The sequence below is a fragment of the Cnephaeus nilssonii genome, assembly GCF_951640355.1.
Source record: "Cnephaeus nilssonii genome assembly, chromosome: 21".
In the NCBI taxonomy this organism is placed as follows: domain Eukaryota; kingdom Metazoa; phylum Chordata; class Mammalia; order Chiroptera; family Vespertilionidae; genus Cnephaeus; species Cnephaeus nilssonii.
Window position 1 is genome coordinate 8,484,326 of NC_137092.1, and position 27,200 is coordinate 8,511,525.

At 56.6% G+C, this 27,200-nt stretch overlaps 1 protein-coding gene across 3 annotated transcripts in view; it reads right to left on the reverse strand.

Moving 5' to 3' along the window:
- Positions 1–775: 775 nt before the first annotated feature.
- The window catches only part of SYT6 (synaptotagmin 6), a gene marked incomplete at both ends in the record, with an annotated part of 47,504 nt that continues 21,079 nt past the window's right edge, over positions 776–27,200 (reverse strand). Inside the window, 4 exons of one of the 3 annotated variants that reach the window (XM_079760487.1) lie at positions 776–847; positions 5,894–6,044; positions 7,228–7,399; positions 11,624–11,744. In XM_079760487.1, the coding sequence (XP_079616613.1) occupies positions 776–847; positions 5,894–6,044; positions 7,228–7,399; positions 11,624–11,744 (516 nt within the window). Of the gene's footprint in view, positions 848–2,437; positions 2,456–5,893; positions 6,045–7,227; positions 7,400–11,623; positions 11,745–27,200 lie in introns of those variants that run through there. The other 2 variants (XM_079760489.1, XM_079760488.1) reach the window with 2 other exon arrangements.

Here is a 27,200-nt window from a genome sequence, read left to right on the forward strand (position 1 = left end):
ACAAGGAAGGGTATTGTCGAGTCCAAAGATCCCGTTTCCAAACAAATACGGTCATTAACGGTGGGGCGCGCGAAAACACAGGGCACGTTTCGTTGCAGCAGAATCATTCCTAAAGAAAGTGACTAAGTTCCCAGGAGGGGTCAAGACCTTTTCAAATCATGAATGAAGCCCATGGGGAAGGGGAGTGAGGAGCCCTGTACAACCCCCTCAAGGTTCCCAGACACCGCAGGGCGCTCGTGGTTTCCACATGGGACCAGGAGCCTGCATCTCGGCTTGTGTCACAGGGCGAAGAGCTCCAAATAGTCTCATAGAGGCTCTTGCATGGATTGGCACCTGCAGGCCACCGAGAGGGAGGACATAGCTCCATCCCATGTCCTCCTCCAGGGTAGTGGCACTTGATGGAGACACAACATTCCAGAAATTCACATCACCTTTCCCCCAAAAGACGACTATTTTACACTGTATTTTACTGAACCGACTTACGGGCTCTCCACTCTGTTTTTGCCTACTTTCTTGTTTCTCCCTTTCTTGACAGCAGATCCATAAAAAGTGAAAACCACACACACACAAAAGAAAATCACCTTGGGAGACAGAAAAGACTAAGACAGATCTGACCGCAGGACAAGTGTCTCGGCCTTGACCTACGCAGGAGCAGGTAGGACCCCGCGCGCCGCGCTGTCCCTGGTGCGCCGACTGCAGGGCGCTGTGTGGAGACGGTTGAACAGGTGCAGAAAGAACGGTGCCGAGTCCCGTTGGTGTGGCTCAGCCGTGCGGCTCACGGTGTCGGAGGTGGCTTCGGAGAGGGGCACGAGCTCTCGCTGTCGAAGCTGGCGGCGCGGCCCTGCCACTGCTGGGAGGAGAGAAGCCGGTTATTGATTGCGGCGGAAACTGACAGCTCAGCTTCCAGAACTGGTCTGGCTCATGCACTGAATTCACTCTTGTAAGCCTTCTCGAGTGTTGCTGTCAGCCATGCAAAAAACGTAAGGGCACAGCTCTAGTTGGGAATACCTGATTTTAGAAGTAGACCTACTGCAGAGATCATGAAAGCGTGCTTCAGTGTGAGTGTGTGTGTGAGTGTGTGTGTGTGTTGAGGAGGTGCGGTGACTGGGCCGTTTCTGAGCTTCCGCCATTTCTCATACAGAAAATCGGATTATGTTAGCGAGAGAGGCAGTCTGCAGAGTATGCCCTCCCTGCCAAGAGCCCGATCATGAATTATTAGCGATTTGTCTGTGGGCTGTTAGTACAGTTAAAAGCCTGATGTTGCTCTAGCTCTGGGCGTTCTTCAGTCTTAATGCTTCCTCGGGGCATCCACGCTGACTGGTGGAGAGGTAGGAGGTGGAGGGCCGGCAGCCCCTTCCCCTTCCAGGTGCCCGCCTTTGCTCCCCTCGGCTCTCTCATCTCGGGGTTGCCTCCTCTCAGCCCGGCCCTAGCCCCTCTGTGAAAGTGGGTGATGTCCTGAGGCAGGATGGGGTGAAGGAGAGGTTGAGGCTGATGGACCCGCCCTTGAGCATCTCGCCCTTGTTTGCATGGGAAAGCCAGCCGGTCATAGCTACAGCAGTGTTCGCTGGGCCAGGAGCTGATCCTGCGGATGAATGTTCCCAGCTGCCTGGGGGCTGTGGGCTTCAAAGGGAGACAGTCCAGCCTTTCTGTGAGCTGAGGAGACCCAACACTCTGCGAGGTGCCGCAGGACCAGGCTCTGGGAGAGTCGGGGAGTGTAGGATGGTCTTTCCGAAACGGAAGTGCAGCCTGTGCTGCTGTGAGCCTCAGGGTCTCCCCGTGGAGTGACGGGGCTGAGTGGGGGCTGGATATGCATTTGTGCATGTGGTGTGTGTGTGGGTTGGGGAGAGGACACAGTTCCCCCCTCAACATGGCCATTTCCAGACAAAGTCGAGCCCCCTAAGGAATAGACCACCTGCCATCAGCATCTCCTCTGGACAAAGGGGGAGGCCCCGGTGCTGAGGAGAGACCCAAGCCTACCGAACGCCTTCATGCTCCCCATTCTCAGGAAAGCCAGCTCCTTCATTCAGCTCCTCCCCCAGTTCAGCGCCTCGTGGCCCCTTCACGCTTCCCGTCTAGGCTGAGCGGCAGCATTACAGCCAACCACGGCTGGACAAGCAGTACTGACCACTGTGTGACCCAGCACGCCAGACCTGAGGCAGGCCTGGGAGACCATGCCATCTAACTCTCTCCTTCTTGAAGATAAGAAAACAAAGACATAGAGACGTGAAGACACAGCTAGCTCGGGGCAGAGCCAGGATCCGAAACCAGGTCTCCTAACTCCCAACTCGGCGCTTCTTCCACGCCACCCGGCTGCCATCCTGGCCCCTGGCCACGCCAGGGGAAGGAGACAGGGAATGCAGTAAGACGCCTGACCTCTTTGGTACTTACTCCTAACTCCAGGCGGCAGTCTCTGCTCGCAGCATCCACGTGAATGCACTCACAACCGAGGGTTTCCCTGGTGAAATATTTTAGATCAATAAATGCCTGCTTGTCGGACGAGCCCACTGTGACTTCTGACTCAAGGGTTCCTTAACCAAAAGGTGACATGGCGTGAGACGGTGACTAAGGCTTTCACTGAGCAGACCTTCATTTTACAAGTTCTCCTTTCTCTGTGATAACCATCAATGTTGGTACAAGGTACCTTGTAATTACTGGCTTCTCCCCTGGGCTCCCATGCCACCTAAACCACCTGACTGATGGGCCAGATCAGAGGGGGAAATGAAATCTCTACACAGAGCGCCCATTTTTCCTTCTGTAACAGCCCACCGAGAAGGCACACGGAGCATACTTGTTTATCCAGGGCAAAGGAAGAAGGCACACGGGCTCCCCGCCAGCCCCTGATTGTCCTATGACGATAAACACAGAGGAGACGGGTTCATGGACAGTGGGCAGGCGAATGCATGACCCAGGAGGCTTGCCTGGGGGTTGTGAACTGGCGGAGACCTGGTCCCCACAGGCGGGAAGATAGTCGTTCCCAGGGGTGGGGCGGGGGGGGGTGGCTGCACTCCAGAAACCTTGTACTGTTCTGAAAGGGGTCACGTTCCAACAGAGACCTCAACTCTCTGGCAGGTGATCTGAACTTGGCCCTTCAGAATAGAACGCCTTGGAGAAGGTTGCTGGCCATCCCAGGCACGGTAGGTGGTGACAGCGATGACAGGCAGCGAGGGAAGGATGCTGGCTGTGGCTTAATCACTTTGTATTCATGGGGGGGAAAATCCCAGCAGGAAAGAATGCCTTTCAGTTAATTTGCTCCCCTCGACCTTATGTAAAGACCCCAAACAAGCGAGCAAGTACGGAGCCCTCTGTTCTCGTTAATAAAAAGAGAAATGATCACAGCACTCAAACTCCTCTGAGAAAAGTACAGTATAAATACAGATGCTTCCCAGGTGCGATGCCATCTATCTTCCCCCGAGCTGGGGAGCGAGATTTCTTCACGGATTATACAAATGGGAGAAAGCGGTCCCGGGGCAAGACTCTCCCTCAGTGTCCAGAACAGGACGGAAGAGAATGCGGGATGAGAGCTCCGAGGATGACTGAGATAAGCGTTCAAGTACAATGCGTCACATGAGCCCAAAGAACACGGCCTTCATATTAGCCCGGTGGGCTTTGGACGCACGTTTATAAAGATCCTTAAACTGGGGGTGCTCACGGTGTAGGTGGAAATTTTATACATGTTTGTACTGATGGAATCCTAGGTTGCCAAGCCGCATGTCATTTTCAGCTCCTTCATTCAGAGAACCCATCAGCTGAGCAGAAGACAGCTTGACGGTGCGTGGGGGAGGGGCGGTCTGGCGAGCTCCGTTGGCGAGGCCAAGAAAAAAGTAGAACCCAAAGGATATAAATCAATTTATTCTCTTTTCGTCTCCCATATACTGTTCCTTTCCCTTTACTGTCTCATCGAATATTCATTTTCAAGGGCTTGATTCTACTTTATCTTTCTTTTGTAGTCTGAACGAGTGAGTTGGACTCACAAAAGACAGGATTTGGAATCAATTATTTGGCTTAATTAGGTTGCATTCATCTCAAAGAAGAGGGATTCTGGGTCGGACCACCTCTCCGCTGCCCTGCACCCACCCGAACCCCAGCCTGGCTGGTTACACCCAGTTTATGTGGGCAGCCCAGTTGGGTAACAGTGATGGGTTATTGCAGATTGAAGGTCAGAAGGGGGCTGCAAGATGCTGGCTCCCCTGCCCAGTCGTCATGAAGGGTCAGAGTTGCCGAGGAGGAGCCTCATTCATCAACCAGGAAACTGAAGACCTGGGTGGGAACCGTGAGCTGCCTGAGCCCATCAGAGCCTCTTAGCTCCCATCATATGCCCCGCCCCTAAACCATGCAGATCGGTTTGCTGTATTCTTAAATATCACCAAAGGGTTTTTAAAGGGGAGGGCACGGCACAGTGAGGGGCCAGTGCTGTCCCCGAGTCGTCTGCTGTCAGTAGTTGCCTTCTGTGTAGGTGGAGGCTGGTTGTGGAACCTCACCTCCACTCTCCAGAGAGAATCTTCTGGAAAAGAGGGGGCAGAGGCTTCCCTGAGGGCTGGGAGCTGCAGAGCTGAGGAACCAGCCTCGCTCACTCAAGCTCCACAGCTGTGGTCAAACCGAGGCCACAAGACGGAAAGGCGAGGCCGCAGATGGGCAGGAACTTTGCGTCTATGTCTTACCCCTCTCGGGGGCCCCAGGGGCTGCAGGGCGGGAGCTTCACAAGGCCCTCACCTACCCGGGAGGTAAAGCAATAGCCTGGCTCCCCGAGGCGCCGCTCCCCAGGACCGATTCCACTCCTCCAACCCTCAGCTCCCCGTCTCTCTGGAGACACCTCACTGCTGGAAGCCGCTGGGAAAGGGCTTGTCCAGAGAGACACCTCACTGCTGGAAGCCGCTGGGAAAGGGCTTGTCCGCTGAGAAGGAGGCGGCAGGCAGGTCCTCTGGCTTGGCTGCCACACCTTCTCTGTGTCCCAGAGCGTGGCGACGAGATGACTCTGTTTTGGGGTGACTCTGCTTTTAAGGGCCCATGTGGTGGGAGGGATGACGCTTTATTTTTTTATTAGCAGATTTTCCAATTTTACGCAGCTCCCTAGACTTGTGAGGCATGAAGTCCTTTAAGATGAGTGAATGATCACCCGGTTTTCCAGGATATGGAATGGGGTATGAGGCATTCAGAATGAGGCTCAAAGCCTGCCTGGCTACCCCGATGTCCCAACCCATGTGAGAAAAGCAGGCTGGGACCACCAAGGCGATAAATCACAGGATCTTACTCTGGGGGAGGCCCGTGGAGGTGGGGCAGAGGAACTGTCACTGGAACTGTCACTGTGGCTCAAGGTTACACAGCAAGGCAGGAGAGGCCAAGTTCGAAGCCCAAACCCTGGGAGCCCCAGGCAGTGCCCTGTCCACTGCGTCTCTGTTAGACCCGCCAGGAAGGGAGACCCTACAGCCGAGCTCGTGAGCACCCACGTGCACTAGAGCAGCGCCGATCTCTGGCGTCTCCCTCCGTGTGAAAACTGCCCCACTGCCCGGCTGCAGCCTCGGGAACTTGCTGCTCCCAACAGAGGTCGAATTTCTTGCCAAGTTCTGATCTCACCTCCGTGGGGTTCGCTCCTCAAGGGCTGTCTTGGCCCAGGGCCTGGGTGAAAGCATTCGGGGCTTCTGGGAAGGCTTCCTCGGAGTTTTTATTTTCCAACTAAAACTCAGTGTTGCTTTCTGTCTGCCCCACATCAGAGGCTCTGTCAGGCAGCTTCCCACGGTCTTCCTCCCTGCCCGTCACACTGGGGGAGAAGCACGTGGCCCCACGCCCCCTCCCCCCAGGACCCACAAAGGCGAGGCCTCGCAGCAGCCCACGGCCATTCTCCAGCGCGCGCTGCCATGCAGCAAGCATGCCAAGGGCCGAGGGCGACCTCACCCACCTCTTTGAAGGATTTCTTTACCTCCACCAAGGAGTGCCAGTGCGCGATGGGCTTCCGCGGGTACGCCAGCATCTCGTTCCAGTGGTCCCTGCCCAGGCCTTCCGCGTTGATCCCCACACGGCAGACTCCTATGATCTCATTGTGGCCCACTCTGAGGGAGAGACAAAAGGCCCGGCATGGGGGCCAGGCGCACCCTCAGAGAGGGTGGGCGGGGGCTGGGACTCTGTTGGCAGGTCTAACTCAGAGCGCTGAGCTCTGAAAACAGGTGCCCGGCAGGGCCGCAGGGTGCCAGCAGCAGTGATGCTTTGCCCTGCCTCCTTGGGCGGACACTGGATACAGACAGATGAGCAAAAGGTTCTACACTCATCTGGAGTCTCAGGAAATGATGGGCAGATGGCCTGACTTGGGGGAGTTGGAGGGTTCAGGTCTCTTCCCTTCCTGGACTCGGCTTGCACATCACCCCCACGCTTGAAATGCTATCAGCATTTGGAAATAAATCAACCTGCTCTGAGCACCATTGCTCCATTCCCCCAGCGGCTGGGAGGTGAGTTACTCACTCAGCAAGGACATCAATCATTGCTCAACTATGTTCACCGAGCACCTACTGTGCCCGAGGACTTGTGCTAAAAATCCCGGATTGAGGCTTTACTGCCTGGTTTCCTTCTCCCTCAGCAGAGTGACAAGTGGAGAGAGAAGTGCTGGTAGCTAGAGGAGTAGGAAAATTCTTTTGAGCCAGTCTGAATGGAGGAGTGGTATTGGATAAGTGGAAGAGAAGAAATATCTCCAATAAAGGAGAAATCGAGGATGGATGTGCTGGGTCCAGATGATGGAAATCCTTGGGAGTCCAGGGGAAGAGCTGGACACCAGGAGCCATGGATGGTTCTAGAGAAGGGCGGGTCCAGAAAGAAAGTGGTCCCTTATGAGGAAGGCGTGCCTTTCGTAGGTTGGCTGGGTGGAGGAGGGAGTGATGGAGGCTGCACAGCCATCCCCGAGCGGGAGTGGTAGCGGCAGCAGAAATGAAGAGGCTAGAGAGGCTTTTTCAAGGACAGATGACAGGACTTGGTGCCAGAGGGAGGAATGGGAATAGTCAGGACTGAATGCAGGGGAACTGGAGGGGGGAGCTGCCCCAACGGAAATGGAGCAGCTGGGAAGGGAAGCTTGAGCTTCTGCTGAGGGGAAACCCAGGCTCTTCCTCAAGCTCCTGTACTCTCCGTGGCTACGGCCAGGCTTGAAGCCGGTGGACACCTGGGCTGTGAACCACAAGGTCCACGGTCAAGAAGCCCTGTGCTGCCAGGAGACGTAGGGAGTCGTGTCCCTCCGGGGCCCGCACCTACCGATCATAGTCCATAACCGAGATGAGCAGGCTGACTTGGTCCATGTTCTCTGGCGGGATGTCAAAGATGATGGCCTCGTTGTAGACAGGATTGAGCGTGTTCTTCTTTATGGTGGTTTTCTTCTTCTTCAGCCTCCGCCCGTCACAAAGCAGGGACACTTTGACATAAGGATCTGTGCCGATGGGGGCGGTGGGAAGGAAGGGAAGGCAGCGTGTTAAACAGATGTCCTCTAACACCATTTGCACCAGAGGAGACAGAAGCCCTGTTACATCTACTGTTGGTCATCAGATGCCACCCGTGGGTTGTTAAAACAATTAAAGCACCAGTAATTTATGGAGCACGCCTGTCTCTGAGGACACTCCATGCTTCAGAGACCTCAGGATTCTTGGGAGAGCGCTTAACAGACCTGCACTAATGGGAAGGCTGGCCCCAAATCAGGACACCTGCCCGTGGGTACGCAGTCAATGCCCTAAATCTCGGCTCCGTGATGGCCAGCTGGCTCCCAAGGGTAGTGAAGAGGCACTCAATTCCTTTCACCTCGTTGGAGTCCTTTTCTCTAGGGGGCTTGTCAGCACTACTAACCAAAGAGTAAGGGGGTAAAAATAGAACTCGATGGCACCCAAAGAGAAGCAACGCTGTCAGGGTAAATGAGCAGCGACAAGCACAGTGTGTCCGTGTGCTCCACACCTGGCAGAAGGATTAGGGGTCCCGTTGTCCGAGCAGCACATTTCCATCCAGCATCAGGAAGGGGAGTGGTAGCCCCTCTCTCTGCTTCCTCTGTGGCCAGGGCAGTGAGGGCAGCCACTGGCGTTTCATTTCTCAGTGGGATCTTGGATTTTCTCCATCCCGCGAGAAGACGTCCTTTTACTGACCATCCACGGGCCTCCCATCTTTGTCTCTTTACTTTTCTGAATGGGTGTTTCATGGTCATCTTTCCACCCTGAAATTTTCTATCCATCCCAGTGAAGTGATGCCTATTGTACCCGTAGCACAGGTGTCCTGGGCAGCATCGTAACTGTTATTTATGCGGCACAGTCCAAGAAGCGGGAGGGCGGCTCGCAGGTAATAGCAGCTTTGGAGACACTGATGTGCGGAGACACCCTCTTGCCCGGATGCCAGGGCCCATGCGAATCTGTCAGGAGGTGGGGGCCGAGCAGCCGCTCCCCGACTCCTGGATTCACAGGTGTATTTCATCCCCCAGGCGCCCAGGCGCCCAGCAGGCCTCACGTGTCCTGGGCATTGCTCGGTGGTAGCTGAGCACACAGCTACAGGGGAGCTAGAGAGAGCTGGGGCCCTGGTCAGAAACTCCAAGCCTTGAAGGCATTTCCATAAGCAGATGAGCCACCGACTAGCCAATGTGCAGTGGCAGCTGTGCCTTAACCACAGGGACATGGAGACATGGATTTACGAGGAACTGGGAGACGATGAGGTGTTTAATCAACCCTGTTCCCCCAGTGCCCCCCTCCATCGCCCATTTGAAAGGGCCCCCTCTCAGGAGGATTTTCAGTAAAAAAGGAAGAGGCGGCCTGAGCACCGCTGCGGGACAGATTTTGGTTTCGCCGACTCCTTCCCTATGCATATGCCCAGGACAGAGTTCAGGTCCAAGCAGAGAAGAGGGAAAGCTAGCGTCCAGACCTGTCGTTACCATGGCAACCCCGAAACTCCTGAGGGGTGTACATTGCTTTGGAAAGTGTCTTCAGGCGGAGGCTGCCACACCACCTGCCATGCCTGTGTCCATGCCTTCCCATGGCAGGCCACATGTCCACGGCTCCAGGCTGGGAAAGAGCCACCTGTCTGGGGGCCGTGCCCGGAGCAAATGCCTTATGACTGGCGCCCAGCTTCCGCCTCCCTCTGTCCACCCCTACGAGGCAAACCCAAAAACCCAGGGGTGCACGTCCTTTGCCGGAACCAACCATCTCACCCGCACCCAAGACACTGAGCAGCGCGGTGACTGTTCCCTAGGGTGCTCCGAGGCCAAACTTCACGGCTCCGGTGGGACGCTGGCTCCCCACGACCTCTGAGGTCCCTCCTCTCCAACAGCCTGTGCTGTTGAAGCAGCCGAGGGCGGGGCACAAAGACCAGCAGGGTATTGCAGCCTCGTTGTCACAAGAGCCATCATGACTCAGCATTTAGTATGTGCCAGGTACTGAGCTAAGAGATCCCTATGCATCATGTCATTTACATGTCACCTTAACCTTATAAAATATTCGTCATCATTATCATCCCCATTTTACAGGTTTAGAGAGATGAAGAAACTTGCCTACGATTTGCACCCTAGCCTGTCTGACTCCAAAGCTCACTTTTTAACCACTGGATCCAAAGTAGCGCAGACCAGACGTGGCAGAGATGGGGGAGTTCACTGACTCACCACCCCTTCCTGGCAAACCGATCCTTACTGTTTTGAATTATGTTCACTGTCATGGTTCCAGTAGATAGGCTTAGAGGATTGATTCACGACCAGTTTAGATCAAGGAGAATAGGAAGATCCTTGGTTTTAGACGTCAACGCCATATAAATCAAGATCAGACCATGAATAAGCTCCATTCCCTCCCTCGTTTAGTCCAACATCAAAGCAGTCTGGGCTGAAGGTAACCTCAAAGTCATCCTCAAAAACGGGGTCTAGTTTGAGAGGCCTTTGGCATGTATGCCCCCGCTGCATCACCTGGATAAGGCTCTTCAAGCTATAAATTCATTCACTCACTCATTCATTCATTCACTCACTCATTACATATTTATTCAATGCTTACTGTGTTCTCCACACTTGATTCTATCAGTGAACAAAGTAGGCAGAAATCCCTGACAAGAAGCGACACCTGCGTTTTCAGAATCAAGCTGAGACAGCACCAGATTCTAAGCCCAGGTGGGAAAGGGGGGCAACTATGAGAGGGAGGTTAGGACTCAGCCCGTGGCCTCAGCCCCCAGCCCTCTGATGGGGAGCAGCCTCGGCAGTGACCTCAGTGGCTCCGCCACCAGCTCTCTCCTAGCACATCCATGTAATTACACCCCAGAAGATAGTGTGGGGACTTGGGTTGCAAAATCCCATTTGCCTCAGCAGCCTTGAGAGTCCTCCGTGAATTTGTGTCCCTGGCATGCACTTATTTGGATATTAAAATGAAATCTCTGGTGGCTGTATTTTTGGAGAAAGCTGACTCTGTCTGAAAAGGTTCTTTAAGCTCTTGCCCACCTCCCGATGAGTGGCGGTAGCTTCGGTGGAAGGAGAGGCATTGAGGGGTGAGGGGGAGGCGCTAACTGGGGGAGTCTTTGGCCTGGAGGCCAGAGCGCTGCAGGGAGCGGGGTGGGGGTGGCTAGAAGCAGAGGCTCCTAGCGATTCAAAGCTGCAAACAAGACACAGTAAGTGTGTGGGTGTTTCCCTGAAACCTCATTTTCCCAGACCTCTACCGCCTCTTCTTCAAAGGGCACCACCAGGTTGCACCTGGGCCAGATGTTTTCAGCTGGACCGGCCCCTCTTTATGGCAACTGTGATTAGATGAAGGAGATGAGACTAAGGGATAGAAGGGAAAACCTTCCATACACTCCCATCCAAGTTTGGAGGCACCGCGGGAGAGGCTTTACTCTGTAATCCAAGTCATCAGAGCCTCTGAGGTGGGCTCCCGGGAAGCCAGCCAGGCCTCTTCCTGCACCTGCCCTCTGTGTGCGGCCCAGTCTGCTCCGTGTGCCCGCTCTTAGGGATGCTTCGCCCCATTTCACTTCTAGGGCTAACTTGAGCCAAGAGTGGGTGGGTGGAGGCTCCTGGGACCCAAGCTACTCCTCTGTGATATCAAAACTCAAACACCTTCTCCTCTGACAGCCTTACAGAACCGACCCCACGTCCAGCTGCAATCTCTACAGCTGCCCCCAAGCAGGCATTTCCTCGGGGGCGAGACTGGGACTTATTTTCTCCTGCAGTTCCCAGCCGCTTTCCCGCTGCTGAGGCTGAGGGCCGAGCCCTGCAGGGAAAACTCAAACACAAATGCACTCGGCTTCTCGGTGGCGTTGCTCCTTTAACTGGGACTGCAGAGCTGCCGCAGGCGGTGTGGACCTCCAACATGTACTCACTCCTATGTGTTCGCTTCCTATGCTCGCCCTCCTCTGGAGAACGAACGGTGGTAATAGCTAGTGTCTGCTGAGTGCTCCTTATGTGCCTGGCACAATTCTAAGCATTTATGTGAATTAACTCGTTTATCCTGAAAGCAACCTGGGAAGTTATTTTTTCAGATCAGGAAACCAAAACATGACAGTACAAGGAAGTGGCAGAACGGGGACGCGAACCCACGGCGTGTCCCTCCTGAGCGGCCGCTTTTCTGTGAATGCTGACAGTTCTTCCCCTTCTCTCTCCAAATCCTAACGCTCGGGCTGCCGGGTGGTCGCGGGCAGGCCCCTGGGGCGGGAGAGGTACCTGAGTAGCCGGTGATGTCCATGGCCTTGAGGTTCCGACACTTGATCACGGTGAGGGTGAGCCTGCCTGCTGTGGGCAGGTAGCAGAGGGAGAACATGATCTCCCCCAAATCCACGCTTTCCTGCAAAGAAGCAGATGAGAGGTTAGACGTGGGGCTCCCAAACCCTCTGCTGTTTGTGACGGCCTCACCGGCCTCACCGGGCCTGATGGGGAGTTGGCTCCTCTTGGCTCAGTGGATCAAGGGGATGTGGCCCCTGCACAGCAGGAGGCAGAGGACTGGGTTAGTTGATAAGGAAAATAACAGGTAGATGTTGAGTAAATAGAGAGGTGGGGAATAAGGAAACAGAGTCGCATCTTGGCATCTCGGGTAGCCACGTTCCTCTCTGGAAAGCCCGGTCCCACGGGTGGCCTCGCCAGGCCCTCTCCCTGCCCTGCTCTCTTTCCCCGGAGGCTCCAGCCCCAGATCTGTGTGCCTTCCTAGCCTTGATCCGCATTAGGGATGCTTGCCCCTTTGGCTTTAATAAAACCAGGAGGGACCAGGAGCTACAGAATAGCCAGCGTGTTATTGCTTTCCTCTCTACCCACTGTCAGGGGAGCCGCCTTAGGGCCCCTGCCTGGCAATGAGCTCCCCGCTGCCGGAGAGGTCACTGCTGCCCAGGAGCTCACTTGGCCCTCCCGACTCCTAATCTGGGGGTGACAGGGTAGATCTGAGCCCAGCAGCGGCTGGCTAAACATCTTGGCTAGTGCTTGGAGGGGGCGGGCCTGCTGCCACGGAGGAAGAGCCAGGATGTTGGCTCCTACAGAGTCTGTGCTTAAAGTGCAACCTGTCCGCCTGACGTTGCTGCCCACAGTCACAGCGCTTTCCCTGGCTGCAGTGCCCAGGCATCTGGGCAGTCCGATTCTTAAAGGCACAGCATCGCTCCCGCTGGCTCCCCAGCAGCCCGTCTGCTAGCGCTCACGAAAGTGCTTCTCTCTCCTGATGTGCTCACATGCCCCAGGCAGAGGAACAAATCCCCGCGGATGGCTGCCCAGGAAAGAGCCGTGACCCACAGGGGCTTTCGTCCCTCGGCCGCTGGCGAGCTTCGAGCTTCGAGACCTTGGGCCGGTCATTTCACAGCTCTGGGCTCCCGTCTGTGATATGAGGGACTTGTACTCGATGTTCTATCCTTAAGGTCCCTGCGATGTCCTAAAACCAAAGATTCAAAGTGGAAAGTCCATCACCATTGAGATGGCCAAGGACGCCTGGCTGGTGTCTGGGGCCCACTTCAAAGCATCAAGCAACTTGGTTTTGAAACCAGATGCTCTCATCCCTCCGGTCCCCGCCGCCTCCACATGTTTTGTTCCTCCCAGGACCAGCTTTCTTTCTCCTCAAGAGGCAACGAGTGACCGCAGTGCCTCCCGGTCCGTCTTGGGAATCGAGGCTGAGCGAAGCCAGCACGATGCTTCCCCATCTCAGAGAACACTGCCAGTCTCTTAATCATTAAGTGGCTTGTCTGAACCTCTCAGCATCAGCGGAGAAGCATCCGCTGTGCTTTCAGGAAAGCCACAGGAGACAGGAGCTCTGCGGCCCTGGGCAGGGCGCGCCAAGTCCCCCGGGGGCCGGGCCCGGAGAGAGACGGGTGGAAGCCAATTTGGCTCCATTGGGTAAAGCCACCTCCACAGCAATGCTCCGTGTGGGCCTGGGGCTGGGAGTTGGGGGTGGAGATGGGTCAGGTGTGGAGGCGGGACACTGGGGCGGGACCGCCCTGCCCTGGTATCTGCCGCACAGCATCGTGACCCCCTCTTCATAGCCTGTGCCATGACCACAACTTCTAAGTTGATTGTGGGGATTACATGTGAACTCTGTGTTCTCACTAGATTGTGGGCTCTCAGCACAGGGATGGGGGCTGGTTTGACCCATCTTTATAGCTTTCATGCCTAGCCCACTGCCTGCTGCATAGTAAGTGCTCAGTAAGCACTGGTGACGAAGGAGGGGTTGTGAATACGGGTTGGGGGTCAGGCAGCTCTGGGGCAAGCTCCACTCTGACATATATGAGTAGTACGGCTTATTTAACAGAATGGAGTGGCATGCCGGTTTCTTTGAGATTTAGCCCTTGCCTTTGCTGCTGGCCATTCTGTTTGAGGTGCCCTGCACGCCAGCGGTGATACCCACTAACATTTATTGAGTGTTTACTATATGCCATTCAGTCCTAAGTGCTTATACATAGGAAGCCACACAACCTTCACAAGAGCCTAATGAGATGGGTACTATCATTATCTGCATCTTCTACATGGGGACACTGAAGTACAGAGAGGTTAGGCACCTGGCCCAAGGACACACAGCTGCAACATGGCAGAGCTGGGACGGGAGGCCCTGCAGCCAGTGGCGTGGCCGGAGAGCCCACAGTTTGGGCCACACCCTCCGGCCTCTCTGATGCTCTGCCCCCGCAGCCCTCCAGGTTACTTTGCACGGCCATGCCTCCGCCCTGTTCTCTCCGCCCTGAAATAGCCTCTCCCTGCCTGACTGTCCTGGTCAGCACTGTCCCTTCCAGCCAGCTGTCCTGCTCCCTCCTCCTGGGTCACCTCCCCTCCCTCCCCTGGTCTGACTTGGGGGATGTGCCCATGGTCCCTGGGTCCAAAGGCCTAGGGACAGATGTTACAAGTGCCCTGGAGCAAGGCCAAGGCCCACCTGGGACCAGATCTGTAGGATGGGAGACCCACTGATGAGGGGGCTGCAGTGGAGGAGAGAGACTCACTCCACCCGCCCCAAGCCCCCAAGCTGGCTCAGGACTCTGCTAGGAGGGCGCCCGGGGTGGGCGTTCCTTTCTGTGCTGAGAGGGCTCCTGCTGTGAGCGCTGGTCTGATGAGTGGGTGGGTGGGTGGGTTCCTCCCTGGAGGGGTGAGTTCCTCCCTGGGTGGGTGGGCTCCTCCCTGGATGGGTGGGCTCCTCCCTGGATGAGTGGGTCCCTCCCTGGGTGGGTGGTTGAAGGGCGGGAAGTGAGAGATGCTCGGGCTCCCTGCGGGGTTCTGTTTGTTCTGAGCTCCAAGCCTGGTTTCTCTCTCAAGTGCTTTCTGCCCCAAGGGCTTTGCAGCTTTATGAATAAATAATGGGGCAGAATTGAGGCGCCTTAAACGAACTCCATATACTCCAGCTACAGCCTCTGTTGTGGACACCAGGAGCTCAGACCCCATGGAGAAGAGGGGACCCTCCAGCTCACGTGGAGCCCGGGGGTGCGGGAGGAAGTGGGGGAGATCCTGGAGGCTGGGTTTGGTCCCCAGGGATCCAGAGAGGCTCAAGCACAGCAGGAGACCAATGTTACTATATCTGAGCATCTTCAGGGAAACAGCCCGTTTTATTTAGGAAACTTTTTCTCCCATTCGTGAACTTGCCCTTGGAAAGAGGTTCAGTGTTTCACACGCACCATTACTTTTGGGCAGGTATCCGTGACTCAGAATCACACGGGGAGGTGCAGCTCTCTTCCTAATGGCATTTGGGAAGGTGGGCGCAGAGCGGGTGGAAGGAGCCAGAGGGGAGCGGAGTTAGGAAAGTTCCAGAAGAGATGGAGGCAATGCCTGGGCAAGCTGGAGAGTCTGCACCCCAGGCTCTTGACCACGAGAGGCCAGAGCCCAGGACCTCACCTCCGCCCTGGTCCACCCACTGGCGTCTTCATTAATGACGGAGCAGCAGGAGGCACACTAACAAAGTTGGCAATGAGAATCTGTCTTCCTTTCCCGACTCAAGCTGTCCGTCTGCCCGTGGCTGTCAAATAGCCGTCAGCTTCCCCAGGGAGAGGGTGGGCATGTTGGGGTGGTGAGCACCCCTCTCTGTGCCGGCAGGGCTGTGGCAGGAGGGGGGAGTCCTGGTCCCAGTGGGTGGTCTCCTGGGGCAACTGAGTGGTGCTGCCAACAGGTGCCCGGGGACACCAAACAGGCAGGGCTTTGGGCTCAGCCAAAGGCATACACTTGAACTGCCGGTGATGGCGGCTTGGGCTTCCTTCTCTTTGCTGACCTGAAGCTTTGGGCCTTCCCCCTGCCCACCCCCCAGCATGTCTCGGTCCTGCTGTGTGAGGCTGCTCTGTGAAGCCTTTCATGGAGATGACCGTCTGCTCTTGAAGCATCCACTTCCCCACTCCCCCCTCCCCCCCCCCCCCCGCCCCCGCTGGCTGCCCCTTCCCAGTCTCTGCTGGGTCCTCCTCCCCTCTCTGCCTCAAATAGCACAGTTCCTCAGAACTCGGGTCTGCGCCTCTCCCTCCTTCTCATCCACGTCAATGCCCATCTCCATGGTCACGACTCCGGACTTAGGGCCCCTTCAGAGGCCTGTCTTCTAGACTCCAGCCTCCTGGAGCCAACACTTCTCATGGTGGACGTCTCACAGACATCGAACACGTCTCAGACGCTCAGAGGTGAACTCTCATGTTCCATTTACATTCTCCTCTTCTTCCCCAACTCAGGGAGCGGCCCCTCCACCCACCTAGTTGCTCAAGTCAGAAATGAGACATCACCGCCGACTCCTCTCCCCTTTGCATTTAGTTCCTCACCAAGCCCTGGGTCAGTTCTGTCTCCAAATCCCATCTCCAGTCTACCCACTTCTCCCATCTTCAATGCCACCCAGAGGGCCAGGCCACCTCTCACCTGGCCACAGGTAACTCCCTGGTTCCTTTGGTCCTGCCTCATTCCCCCACGGCAGCCAGAGTGCTCTTTCAGGTTGTAAGATGGACCGGACCGCACCACTCCTCTCTTTCAAACCCTCCATGGCTTCCCCTGGCGCTAGGCATGAAAACCCAAACCCTTACCGCGACCGGCCAGGCCCACACCACAGGGCCCTGCCACGGCCCTCCCCCTGCCACGGCCCTCCTCCCCACCGCCAGCCTCTCAGGCTCGCTTTCAGCTCCAGAGTCCCAGGTTCTTCCCGCCCCAGGACTTTGCACATCTCGCTCCCTCTGATCGCTTTCCCTAACTCTTCATAAGGCAGGTGTCCGCTCATCCCCGGGACCACTTCCTCCAAAGCCACAGTCCCTGCCCTAGACTATGAGTTCCCGAAGGACAGGGGCGGGTCTGTTTTACCAGGACTAGTGTGAAGCAGGGCCCAGTGTGACAGAGGCCCTCTGGGGCTCATGCATGCCTCCACCAGTGGGTGTCTCCTCCCATTGCGCCCCCTAGGCCTTGCTTTCCTTACCCTAGTTCCGACCCCACATTGTCCTCAGCACTGTCTTTCTGGGCTTGAGCACAGTACCTGGTATGCAACACGTGCTCAATACATACTTGCTGACTTAATGAGCAACTCAGCCTTGTGGGGTTTAACTGATTGAGAAGGTGGCAAAAAGGATGGGTGACAAGAGTGTCCCTGTGGGTAACAGGATGGCTTCAGGGTGTGTTCCTCAGGGTGTGGTTTGGGAGGCAGGGATGTGATTCTTGAGCTGCACCCAAGATCTGCTGAGTCAGAGGCTCCGAAGATGGGGCCTGGACGTGGATGATTAACAAGCTCCCAGGTGATTCTTATGTATCCTCAGTTTGCAACTTTAGGCAAATGAGACTGTAGGCTGCCCTGGATCAGAACCTACTAGCCTCTCTGTGACATGGAGCATGTCCTCAGGGAGCACGACCAAAGCCATTCAGTCCCCGTGCTGCTGAGCAAAAGTTATGATCCTAAAAGGGCATCTTCTCCTTTGTTAGGTGACAGGGTCCCGATGGATCAAAGCCACGTGGGATCCTCAGGGGGGGCCTGGTCGCTATTGCCCTTCACCTTCTCCCTACATGCCAGCGGTACCCTGGATAGCTAAGCTGTAGCCGGAAACCATCTCAGCCCAGTCAGAGGGTTTAAGAAAACTGGGTAGTGTTTTAAAGACATCTGGCCCCATTCTGTAAATATTCCTTAAGGCACTGCTCGAAATGTGGTGCCCAGACCTACAGCACCAGCATTACAGGGAACTTGCCAGAAATGCAAATTATTGGGCCCACCTTCACCCGGGGTGGGGTCCAACAATCTGTTTTAACAAGCCCTCTCGGGAAGTCTTAGCAAGTGAGAACGGTTGCCTTATCGAGTTAAAAGAACCAATTGAGCATGTCCACCTGGCCGGGATTTAGAAGTTTCTTCCACTCCGTTTAGCCTACTTCTTCTGGTGATCAAAGCCAAAGTCAACCGAGAAGAGAACTATCAGCTAAAGAGTGTCTAATGGTTGCCGGAGACCCTGCTGGGTGCTTCACTTGTATTTAATTCATTTCGTTTGTGCAGCTTTGCTCAGAGGAGGTCATAATGACAGCCGCATTGAGGTTCACAGAGGCTAACCTTTGCCTGAGGTCTCAGAGCGATCAACCAAGTCTAGATGTGGACTCATGTGCTAACTCTGAAGGCTTTGCTCTCCCCCATCCCTCCCTCCGCCTGCTGCAGCCTGCTTCCTCTGGAAGGGAGACACATGGGTGGTTTTACAGCCTGCATCACAGATTTCTGGGGGAGCCATCTCCTGCTAGCTTACAGCAGCCAGTGTGGTGTCCTGGCCGCAGCCTGTCGTTGGTCTCAAAAAACACCTGTATGGCATCATCTTGCGAGGTGCTAAGTTGCTGTGGACACTGCTTTGCGGGAGAGGTTGGGAGAGGAGGAAGCCGGGGAGAGGAGGAAGCTGGGCATCGGTGGGCAGGACCCCTGGGCAGAAGCTCTTGTCCCCATGTGGAAGCTCAGTGGAAGGACCCTGGGCTCTCTGCCTGGACCCTCCCACCTGAGCTCCCCCGGGTGCAGCCACCGGCACTGGGAGGAGGAAGCCGGGGGGAGATGTTGGGAGTGCCTCCCTCTGTCTCTTGCAGAGTTGGAGTTATTTTCTTGCTTCCTGAAGTCCTGAGGTGGGGGAGGGGGTGGTTTGCAGCCCTGTGGGCTTCCTAGGAGAGCTGAAGGTGTCGTATCTCAGGGTGCATTCCCTTGGTGGGATCTTGGTGGGTTGGAGGAAGGCAACTCCCATCTCACGTCACTAGGCATCAAGAGACCGGGTGACTGGTCAACTCATCCAGTCCCAGCTTCCAAGCAGGGCCACCCTACACTAAGGTGACCAGATCGTCCCGCTTTTGGCGATCTGGTCACCTTACCCTACACCCAACACCGAGGCCTCTTTTTAAAACACCTCACTCACACGTTTTCACGTTCCATCACCTGGACCTCAGGAAACTCTCCATGTCCAGCCCGGTGCCTCCCTCCTCCTCCCCTCCTTCCCATCTGCTACTTCATCATGAAACGCAGACACTGCGCCTTCACACACTGGGAGAATGTATCAGATTTTACTCCATCTCCCCTTTGCCAAAGCTGAGAAACTCTGTTTTCTTGGCCATCTAATGTTTCAAGGCATATTGGCCTCAACTAGACCCACGTTAGTCATCAGCGAAGAACTTCCGGGTGGGGGCTCTGGTGGGAAGCTGGGATTTTGGTTCTTCATCCAAAGAGGGGAGGGATCACAAGTCTGAGAATCAGTACAAACAGCCCCAATGGGGTTTAGGGTTCGAATCCCTGCCTGACTGCTTTCCAGCTGCATGGTTGTGAAAGGCATTGATTGAACCTGTGGGCAATGAGCATCAGCTGCCCTCGAGGTAGTCCCTATCAGGTAGCTTCTCCAAGCCCTGGATTGGCAGGCATGAGAAGAAGCCACTAGGAAGACTTTACCGGCTGCTAGGAGAAAAATCAAAATTGGCACACAGCAAGCATATGGTCTGTTGGTAAACCTCCCATTGTCCTGCCTGCTGGGCCAGGCCCTGGTCCTGCACCACGGGTTGTGCTATCAAAGCCCACCTGGTGGGCTGAGGGGCCAGGTGTGGCCCGTGGACGGTGGAGTCAGCGAGAGGAGGAGGAGGGGCAGCCGCCTTGGGTACGTCGCTGGGTGGAGGATGGGAGTGAGGACCTCTGCCAGCCTGGGTGTCAGAGGCCACAGCTCCTGGCTTTCGGGCCCACGGGAGGATGCCCTAGCTTGTGGGTTGCCTCTTTCTTCCTTCTCAGCCCTGGGCTTCCCCACCCATCAGCACCTTCAGCAAGTGGACTTAGGGAAGGCATCTTGTGGGTCTTCTGAGGCTCCAGCAACAGGATAAACTTAGGACTCACATTGACCTTGGAGCCAGAAGGTCTGGGTTCAAATCCCAGCTCTGCTGCTAACCAACGGAATGATCTAGGCCAGTGGTCGGCAAACCGCGGCTCGTGAGCCACATGCGGCTCTTTGGCCCCTTGAGTGTGGCTCTTCCACAAAATACCATGTGCGGGCGCGCACGTACAGTGCGATTGAAACTTCGTGGCCCATGCGCAGAAGTCGGTTTTCGGCCTGGGCGAGTCTATTTTGAAGAAATGGCGTTAGAACACTCAAGGGGCCAAAGAGCCAGCCGCATGTGGCTCGCGAGCCGCAGTTTGCCGACCACTGATCCAGGGCAAGTCCCTGTGCTCCGAGCTGTGGCTTCCCCAGCTGTAAAGTGAAAGCACTGCGCAGATGACCCTCCCTTCTCTGCAGTAAAACGGGTTGGCCGTGAGAATGCGTGACCGTGTGCGCTCACCCCCTCGCCAGGTGCGGGTGCACAGCACACTCTTAGACACGTCCTGCCCTGGCCTGGCCTGTGGAGCTGCGTCTGGACCCCAGGTGTTGGCTTCAGCCACCGCCACGCTGCTGTGTTGTGACAGTGCACCACTGGAGGGAGGGGGACGAGGGGGCGGGGAGCGGCCTCCACCACCCCTGGGAGAGCCGGGCAAGTACAGAGCTCTGTGCCGGGGGTGCTGAGCCAGGTCCCGGCCTCTCTTCCTCCTTCGCTCACCCAGGAGCACAGTGATGAGACACCAAAATAGCCCCATTATTGTTACTCCAAAAATTACAGGGCGCATGTTCTGCCAGAGTCAGTAACGCCTCCCATTGGCGAGCAGGTGACACTCATGGCTACTTCCTCTCTTCCAGGCACCAAGTGCAGGGGGCAGACACGGAGCTGGGGCTCGGGCTGGGGCAGCCTTGGGGGATGGGGAACATAGAGCCCAGGCCCCGGCCTGTCCCCGTACCAGAGCCACAGCCAGCGGTTGTCTGAGCTCCACAGCAGAAGCTCTTGAATTAATGAGCAGCTCTTTGGGAGGGACTGCCTTTGGGCACCGAATGGGCCCCCCAGAAGGGCCCAGGCTGGCATCAAGGCCAGGCCATGCCCGGCGGCCCCTCACATCCCAGGGAACTCAGGGACCCCCTGATAACAGAGACGCGGTTGTCTGGTCTTCGCTACCCCACCTCTGAGCCTTGGCCCTGCGCGCCTGACACTGCTACTTCCTGTTCTCCACACGCATCCTTCCTTTCTTCCCAGCATCCGTCCAGAATGGGAAAGCTTAGTCCTGGAAATTTCCAGGCCCGACCTCGCCGTGCATCAGCTCTTTCTGTCTCCAGCGCATTCCCGCATTCACATGGTTTTTCTAAGCAATGGGAGGATTCTGGATTTCATAAAAACGTTAGCGGTGGTTACCTCAGGATAATTAGCTTACCGTGAGCAGTGTTTTGTTTCTGTGTGGCTTTCTGTTTTTTCCAAACGACCTCAAACAGGAATGTAATACTTGCCCTGGGGCAAGGAAGGGTGAAATATATTACAGTCACCGAGCTTTAAAGAAAAGGATCACAGTGTTGCTTCTCCGCTCCATCGCTCTAAAAGTGTGTGACTCTGGGGAATTGCCTCAGGTTGCCTCATCTATAAAATAAGAATTCCGATTTCTTACGGTGTTGAGAGGGTTACATGGGATAATGTATTTGGCAAGTGCTTTAGAAACAGCTATGTATTACTGTTCTTAAGATCGATAGACTGTGGCAAGAGCCTCAGAGGGCCCTTCCTCATTGATATTTTATTATATCCTCACCGCAACTTTGTGCCATACAGGTGATTTCCCACAGTTTACTAATGGCTCCCTTATGCGAACAGAGGAAACAGAGAGGTGATGTGATTTGTCTGAGGCCACACAGCACAGGCAGGATTCTAGCCATGGCTTCTGGACTCCAAGTCCTGCTCACCTGCAGGTTTTGGGAGCTGGCACCCTGTCTACCAAACACATTTCAGAGGCCTCCTGATGGGCAGACCAGAGCTGACCGTGGCCTGGAACACACTACTCCCGCATCAGTGCCTCGTCTTCCCCATGAGGGACACGAGCAGCTATCTTTCTCCTTTTTTCTCAGTGCATGGGAGACGAAGTGGAAGCAGTTGTGGGCTTATCCCAACCACTCACGTGGATAGCGAATAAGTTGCATAATCTTCAGGATGCAAGGTCTCCCCGAAATTTTCCTTTTCCCAATGCGGTTTCTTAGGGAAACCAAAAAGCGTCCCACACTGGGGGGCTGGAGTCCTCGGCGAAGGGGGGGGAGTGACAAACAGCCAGTTGGACAAGCTTGTGTCCAGGCCCCGTGCGCGTGGGTGCACGAGTGTGTGCAGGGCTGCCTGGGTCTGGCCCGGGGGCCCAGGCTGATGCCAGCTGGCCAACCCGCAGGCAGGGGCCCTGCTGAGGTCCCCCCTGCTGTCTCCTGGAAGAGGCAGCCATCACTCAGCCAGAACTGCTCCGGCAGAAAACATCGCCCAAATAGAGTTGGGAAATAATTTTCCCTGAAGAGAGCTGGGTGTCTGCCCAGTCTCGGATAGGATTTACTAATACCAAGAAAGTAAACAAAAAGAGCGCTGTCAGCAGGAATGGGAATTGGAGTTACAGAGGCACTCGCTGCCTGCCTTTCCCTGGCCTCTTCCCCCCCGACCTGCCAAAAGGGCCGAAGCAAGAAGAAAGCTTGGCCCCCATGTTCCTCCCATCCCCTTAAAAGCCACCTGAGAGCCTTCAAAATGCCCATCCATCCCGGCTGCCTCCCGGGACCGCCCGCCAGCTCCAGGGTTCTCCCCCAGTGGCAGGTCCCTCTCCCCTCAGCCCTCCAGGCCCTCAAAACCGAGCTGCTCTCGGCCCTCCCTTGTGCTTTCTTGCTTCCGCTAACTCTCAGTTAATGCCATATACTCATCTGGGGGGGGAGGGGGAGTGTAGGATGGCAAGGAGGGCCCCTCCAAGTGTTACTGCAGAGGGCCCTGGGGAGTGACTCCGCTGGAGGTGGTTGCTGACAACGTGGGGAGGCCTTCAAGCAGGTGCCTCAGTCACAAAGCCAGCCTGTCCCCGACCTCCCGAGGAGGGAGATGCTGCTGGCGGCTACATGACTCACCAGCGCTGTTTCTCTCTCTGGAGCTGGACTGCTCCGAGCACAGGGCTCAGGGTGTCACTCCAGAGATGCGAGTCAGCCCCCCAGGGAAGGAGCCCGATGACAGCCTGCTCTGGGTGGGGGCCGCCTCCCCCATCGCTCCCCACGGGGACAGGGCTCCTTCCTGCAAGTGGCCGCCTCCCTGGGGGCAGCAGGGAAGGGCCTGGAGAGGGCCTGCAGGGTGGGGGCGGAGCAGTGGCTCCCCTCTCTCCCCGCTGAGTTCCCCTCTTTTCTTCGGGGTTTTCTCTTTGGGCCCAGCTGCCCCATCACCTCTGCCCCCCGCACTCTCTCAGCTCTGACCGCCTGCAGACCCAAATCTGGTCCCTCGGGGTTCCCACGGCTTCCCTGACGCAGCCTGGCGAGGGAAAGGGGCTTTCCAAACACTAAGGTGACCGAGGAACCAGCAGAGACCACTGGAATGACACTCAGGCGAGGGCCTTGGGCATCTCCATCACTGCCCCGCCCCCAAGGGGCTGGGACAACTCACAGCCCCTCCCTGGCATTTCCCAGGCAGCTCCCTGCTGCTTTCTGGGGAGTGGCGCCCTCTCCCTCCTCCACGTCCACCTGGGGTGTCCCAGCAGCCTGCGTCCTTCCTTCCTGAGACCCCGTCCAGTCCTCCCACGGGTCTGGGGGCTCCCTCTGAGGCCTTTTCCTCCTCGGCCCACTGGTAGGACTGGGAAGTGGAGGTGGAACCCCCTTCCCATCTCAGGCGGCAACTCCACCTGCCCCCCAAGGCTGGGCTGCCTCAGGGTACACGCGATGGCCACGGGCCCTTCTGGGCTCACAGAATGTGAGGAGACAAAGCAAGCCCCAGGTAAGCCACAGCGGCCTTCCCCGGAGGGCAGAGCCCGGCACCTGCTATGCCACAGCCTCAGGGTCCGAGGCTCCGGAGAAGCCACTCGTAGGGTTCTGACTGTTCAAAGATGGGCTGGAACTGAGCGGGGCCCAGGGCCGGAGGATGAAGCGCCCTGGGCAGTGTAAAGAGCAGTCCTGCTAGTCGGCTGTGACCGAGCGTGGAACCTGGGGGACTGGAGAGGAGCCAGTAGGGATGGGACCCGGCCTTCTGGGGGGGGCATGGTGGGAGGACCCCTTGAGCAGGTGCCCACCAGCAGCCCCGGGCCAGGTGGGGCAGTTCACTGGGCAATGGGAAGGCCAATGCCCAGTTCCCATGACAACCAACCTCCCACTGGAGCATGCGACTCACTTGCTTGGGGTGCGGTGGGCTGGGCTCGTGTCCCATGACAGGGCAATGGAGGAACAGCCACCGGGCCCCGAGGAGAGCTTTTCAGAAAAGGCAGAAACAAAGAGCAGGGAGACCTGCTGTCCCCAGCCCAGGCAGGCCGGCCGTGGGGACAGCCCCTTCGCCAGCCCTGGGCGGCAGCAGCAGGCAGAGGGAGGAGCAATGGAGGGCGGCCAGCTCCCCCGGGTCTGACTCCAGCTCTGCCTCACTGGCTACGTGACCTTGAGCGAGTTGCCTGAGTTTCCTCACCTGGACCCTGGGGATAATAACGGCCTCACCCTGCAGGGTGGTGGTGAGGATTCAATGTAAGCTAATGGCACCTACAGCCTGGCTCGTAGGCGGCAGGGGAGCCCCAGTGATGCCCCAATTACACCTACAATCGGAATTCTGCAAGTAGACAATGATCCGAGTCTTATTCTCCCATCTGTTCCTCACCCCACCTCGACTTCCTCACCACTATGCGCTCAGACCCGTGATTTCAGATCACAGTATAAAACAGCCCCCGGAGAAACCAGTTTCATGGTCAAGGATGCTGGTGCCCTCCCTGAATTCCAAGCTGTGCCCAGGCCAGCCATCAGCAGGGTGGAGCTCTAACATGGCCATCTTCTGACACAATTACTGGTATTTCTCAGGCCACCGAGACTGAGGGCAATACCAGTCTCCACTGGCCAGAGAGGTGGGCATATGCAAACATCTCGCCTCAGCCCCCCAGCCCACGATCTGTCTCCTGACTCTAATCCCCTTACCCCGCGGCCAAGTGGAAAGTGGGCTCCATGGAGAACCCTCCATCCCAAGTTTGGCTGCAGCCCTGGGGAGACCCTCAAGGTCGTTCTTTGTCCAGAAAGGAAGGCATTGCATATTCATGGAGCATGAGTAGGTGTCAGTTCAGACACAGGAGGGAAATGTGGCTACAGGGGACGAGTGATGAGGATGAATGAGGGCCAGATGGGCACAGCGCTGGCAGGGGAGTGGTGCGGAGGAGGCTCCCTGCTGGAGCGGCTACAGCTTTCTACATTGTTGTTGACATCAAAACCCCATAAAAAACATGCCAGCAACTGGACAAGGGCGACCTAGCCTCTAAGGCCAGCCTGGTCTCCTTCCTCCTCCGAGGCATAAATATTTATGTGTGATGGGAGGGGTTGGCTGGCTTAGGGTCGGGGCACTTTGACCAAGCCTCTCTTTCCTCCTCGGTTTTCTGGCTGATGCTTCCTGTCCATTTGCCTGTTTGCAGTCTCGGTAGAGACGGGAAGTCCCTTTCATGGAAGAGACCGACTGTTGGCCGAGAAAATGCCATCTCTGCTCTGTGCCTTTTAGGACACTTCATACCTTAGACCCCGGGTCTCCCCTTGGCCTCTTCCCTATGAGACAGAGAGGCTCACAGGCCCAGAGTGAAGCCTTGGAGTGGAAGCGGGGAGGAGTGAGTAAAAAAAACCAGGGCAAGAGAATTGCCTATAAAAACCTAGAGACAAGAAAGGCAATGGGCAGAGCTTAGGCCTGGGTTTCATGAGACCTGGGCTCAGGGTCCAGATCTGCACGGACTCGCTGAGCCACCCCAGACAGGTGTGACTTCTTTGGCCTAAACTTGCTCATCTGAGGCAAGAGGACATTGGGCCAAATCATCCCCAAGGTCATTTCTAGCTCTGACCTTCCCCAAGTCCAGGAGAACATGGACGCATAACACCGTGGCCTGCTGGGATAGCCCCTCAGGGACTGTCCCAATTCTCCCAAGGCCGTTGGTATTCTCTGGTCATAGTTACACCCCGTCTCCCCAAACTGCTGCTGATCCAGGGGACACAATGCACCCCTTCCCCTTCCTCCGGAGTGAACCCTGGACTTTGAACATCTTCGAGGGATGCTAGGTGGTTGCTTCCCTGGGGACCAAATCCTCTCCCTCCAGGAGAAATGTCACTGTGGGTTATCAGGCGACAGAAGCCATAAGGCGGGGAAGCACATAGCGTGCCCAGTGTTAGAGGACACATTTCTGTCGATGCATGAGCCTGTCCACTAATGATTTCCCATTCATTCTAATGTAAGGGGGAGATGAGGTATTTATACCATTGAGACGCACTGCACACTAACAAGGCACACGTGGGGCCAGGCGGGGCAGGGTGGGCTGGCCCGTCACCCCCAGCTGCAGCACGCCGCAGAGCTGGGTTCTGCAGGAGGCCAGGGGAGTGGGCGGTCGGGCTGTCTGGATGCTGGGGGTTGAGTAACAGAGAGAAGGGAACTGTCTCCACTGTTCTGAGCCTCCGACAGCCTCTTAGGCCCTGTCCTCTGAAGCTGCAGGGAAGGACCTGTTGTGTTTAGAAACGACTTCAAAGAGAACACCCAAGGCCAGCCGGTGGGTTATTGAGCAACTCAGCTTACAGCCAGGTCAGGGCCCTGTCTGGACCAATTAGCTTTGTTTTCCGGCATCACCCAGGAAACCTTTAACCCATGTTCCCAGCCACGGCCACCGGCCCCAGCCGGCCCGAGAGGAAGGGTAGGAAGGGCCAGTGCCCACCCATCGCCTCTGCTAAGGGATGCAGGCTCGGCACGCCCACCAGGGTGCTGCCCGTGGGACGGGGCCCACACCCCCTCGCCCCCTTCTGGGTTCTTGCTGGCTTTTCAGCTATTGCTGTCTAGAGGAGCCTTGGCTCCCTGGGGAGTCCTAGGAAGGTCAGGGTCCTCTTGGCTTCGGAACATGGCACCTGGCAGGGTGAGCTACACTCTCAGGACCTGAGATCTGAGCATGGGGGCGGGGGGACCCCTTGGTGCACCCCGAGCTCTGAGGGTAGGGCTGCAGTTCTTATTTGGAAGCTGAAAACGTTGTTCCCGGCTTCGATGTTTCCATCTTCAGGGAGGAGAAAGGAAAGATCCCACCCAGCTGCCCTCCGCACGGCCAAGGGCCGGAGGGATACACAGCGGGGCTTGATGGACATTCCCACCCACTAGAAGGAAGGAGGAGGAGGAAAGCTGGGTATTCCGGAGAACGAGGAGAACGAGGCCGGCCTGAGGGAGTGTGGTGGTAAAGGAATATTAGCCGAGACAAGCGGGCCAGAGGCAGCTTCCGCTGGGCAGCCCCAGGCGGCTTCTGACTCGGGCGGCGGGCCAGGGCAGCCGGGAGGGCACAGCCGGGGCTCGCTGGGGCCAGGCCGCTCACGGCAGGGCTGGCCAGCTT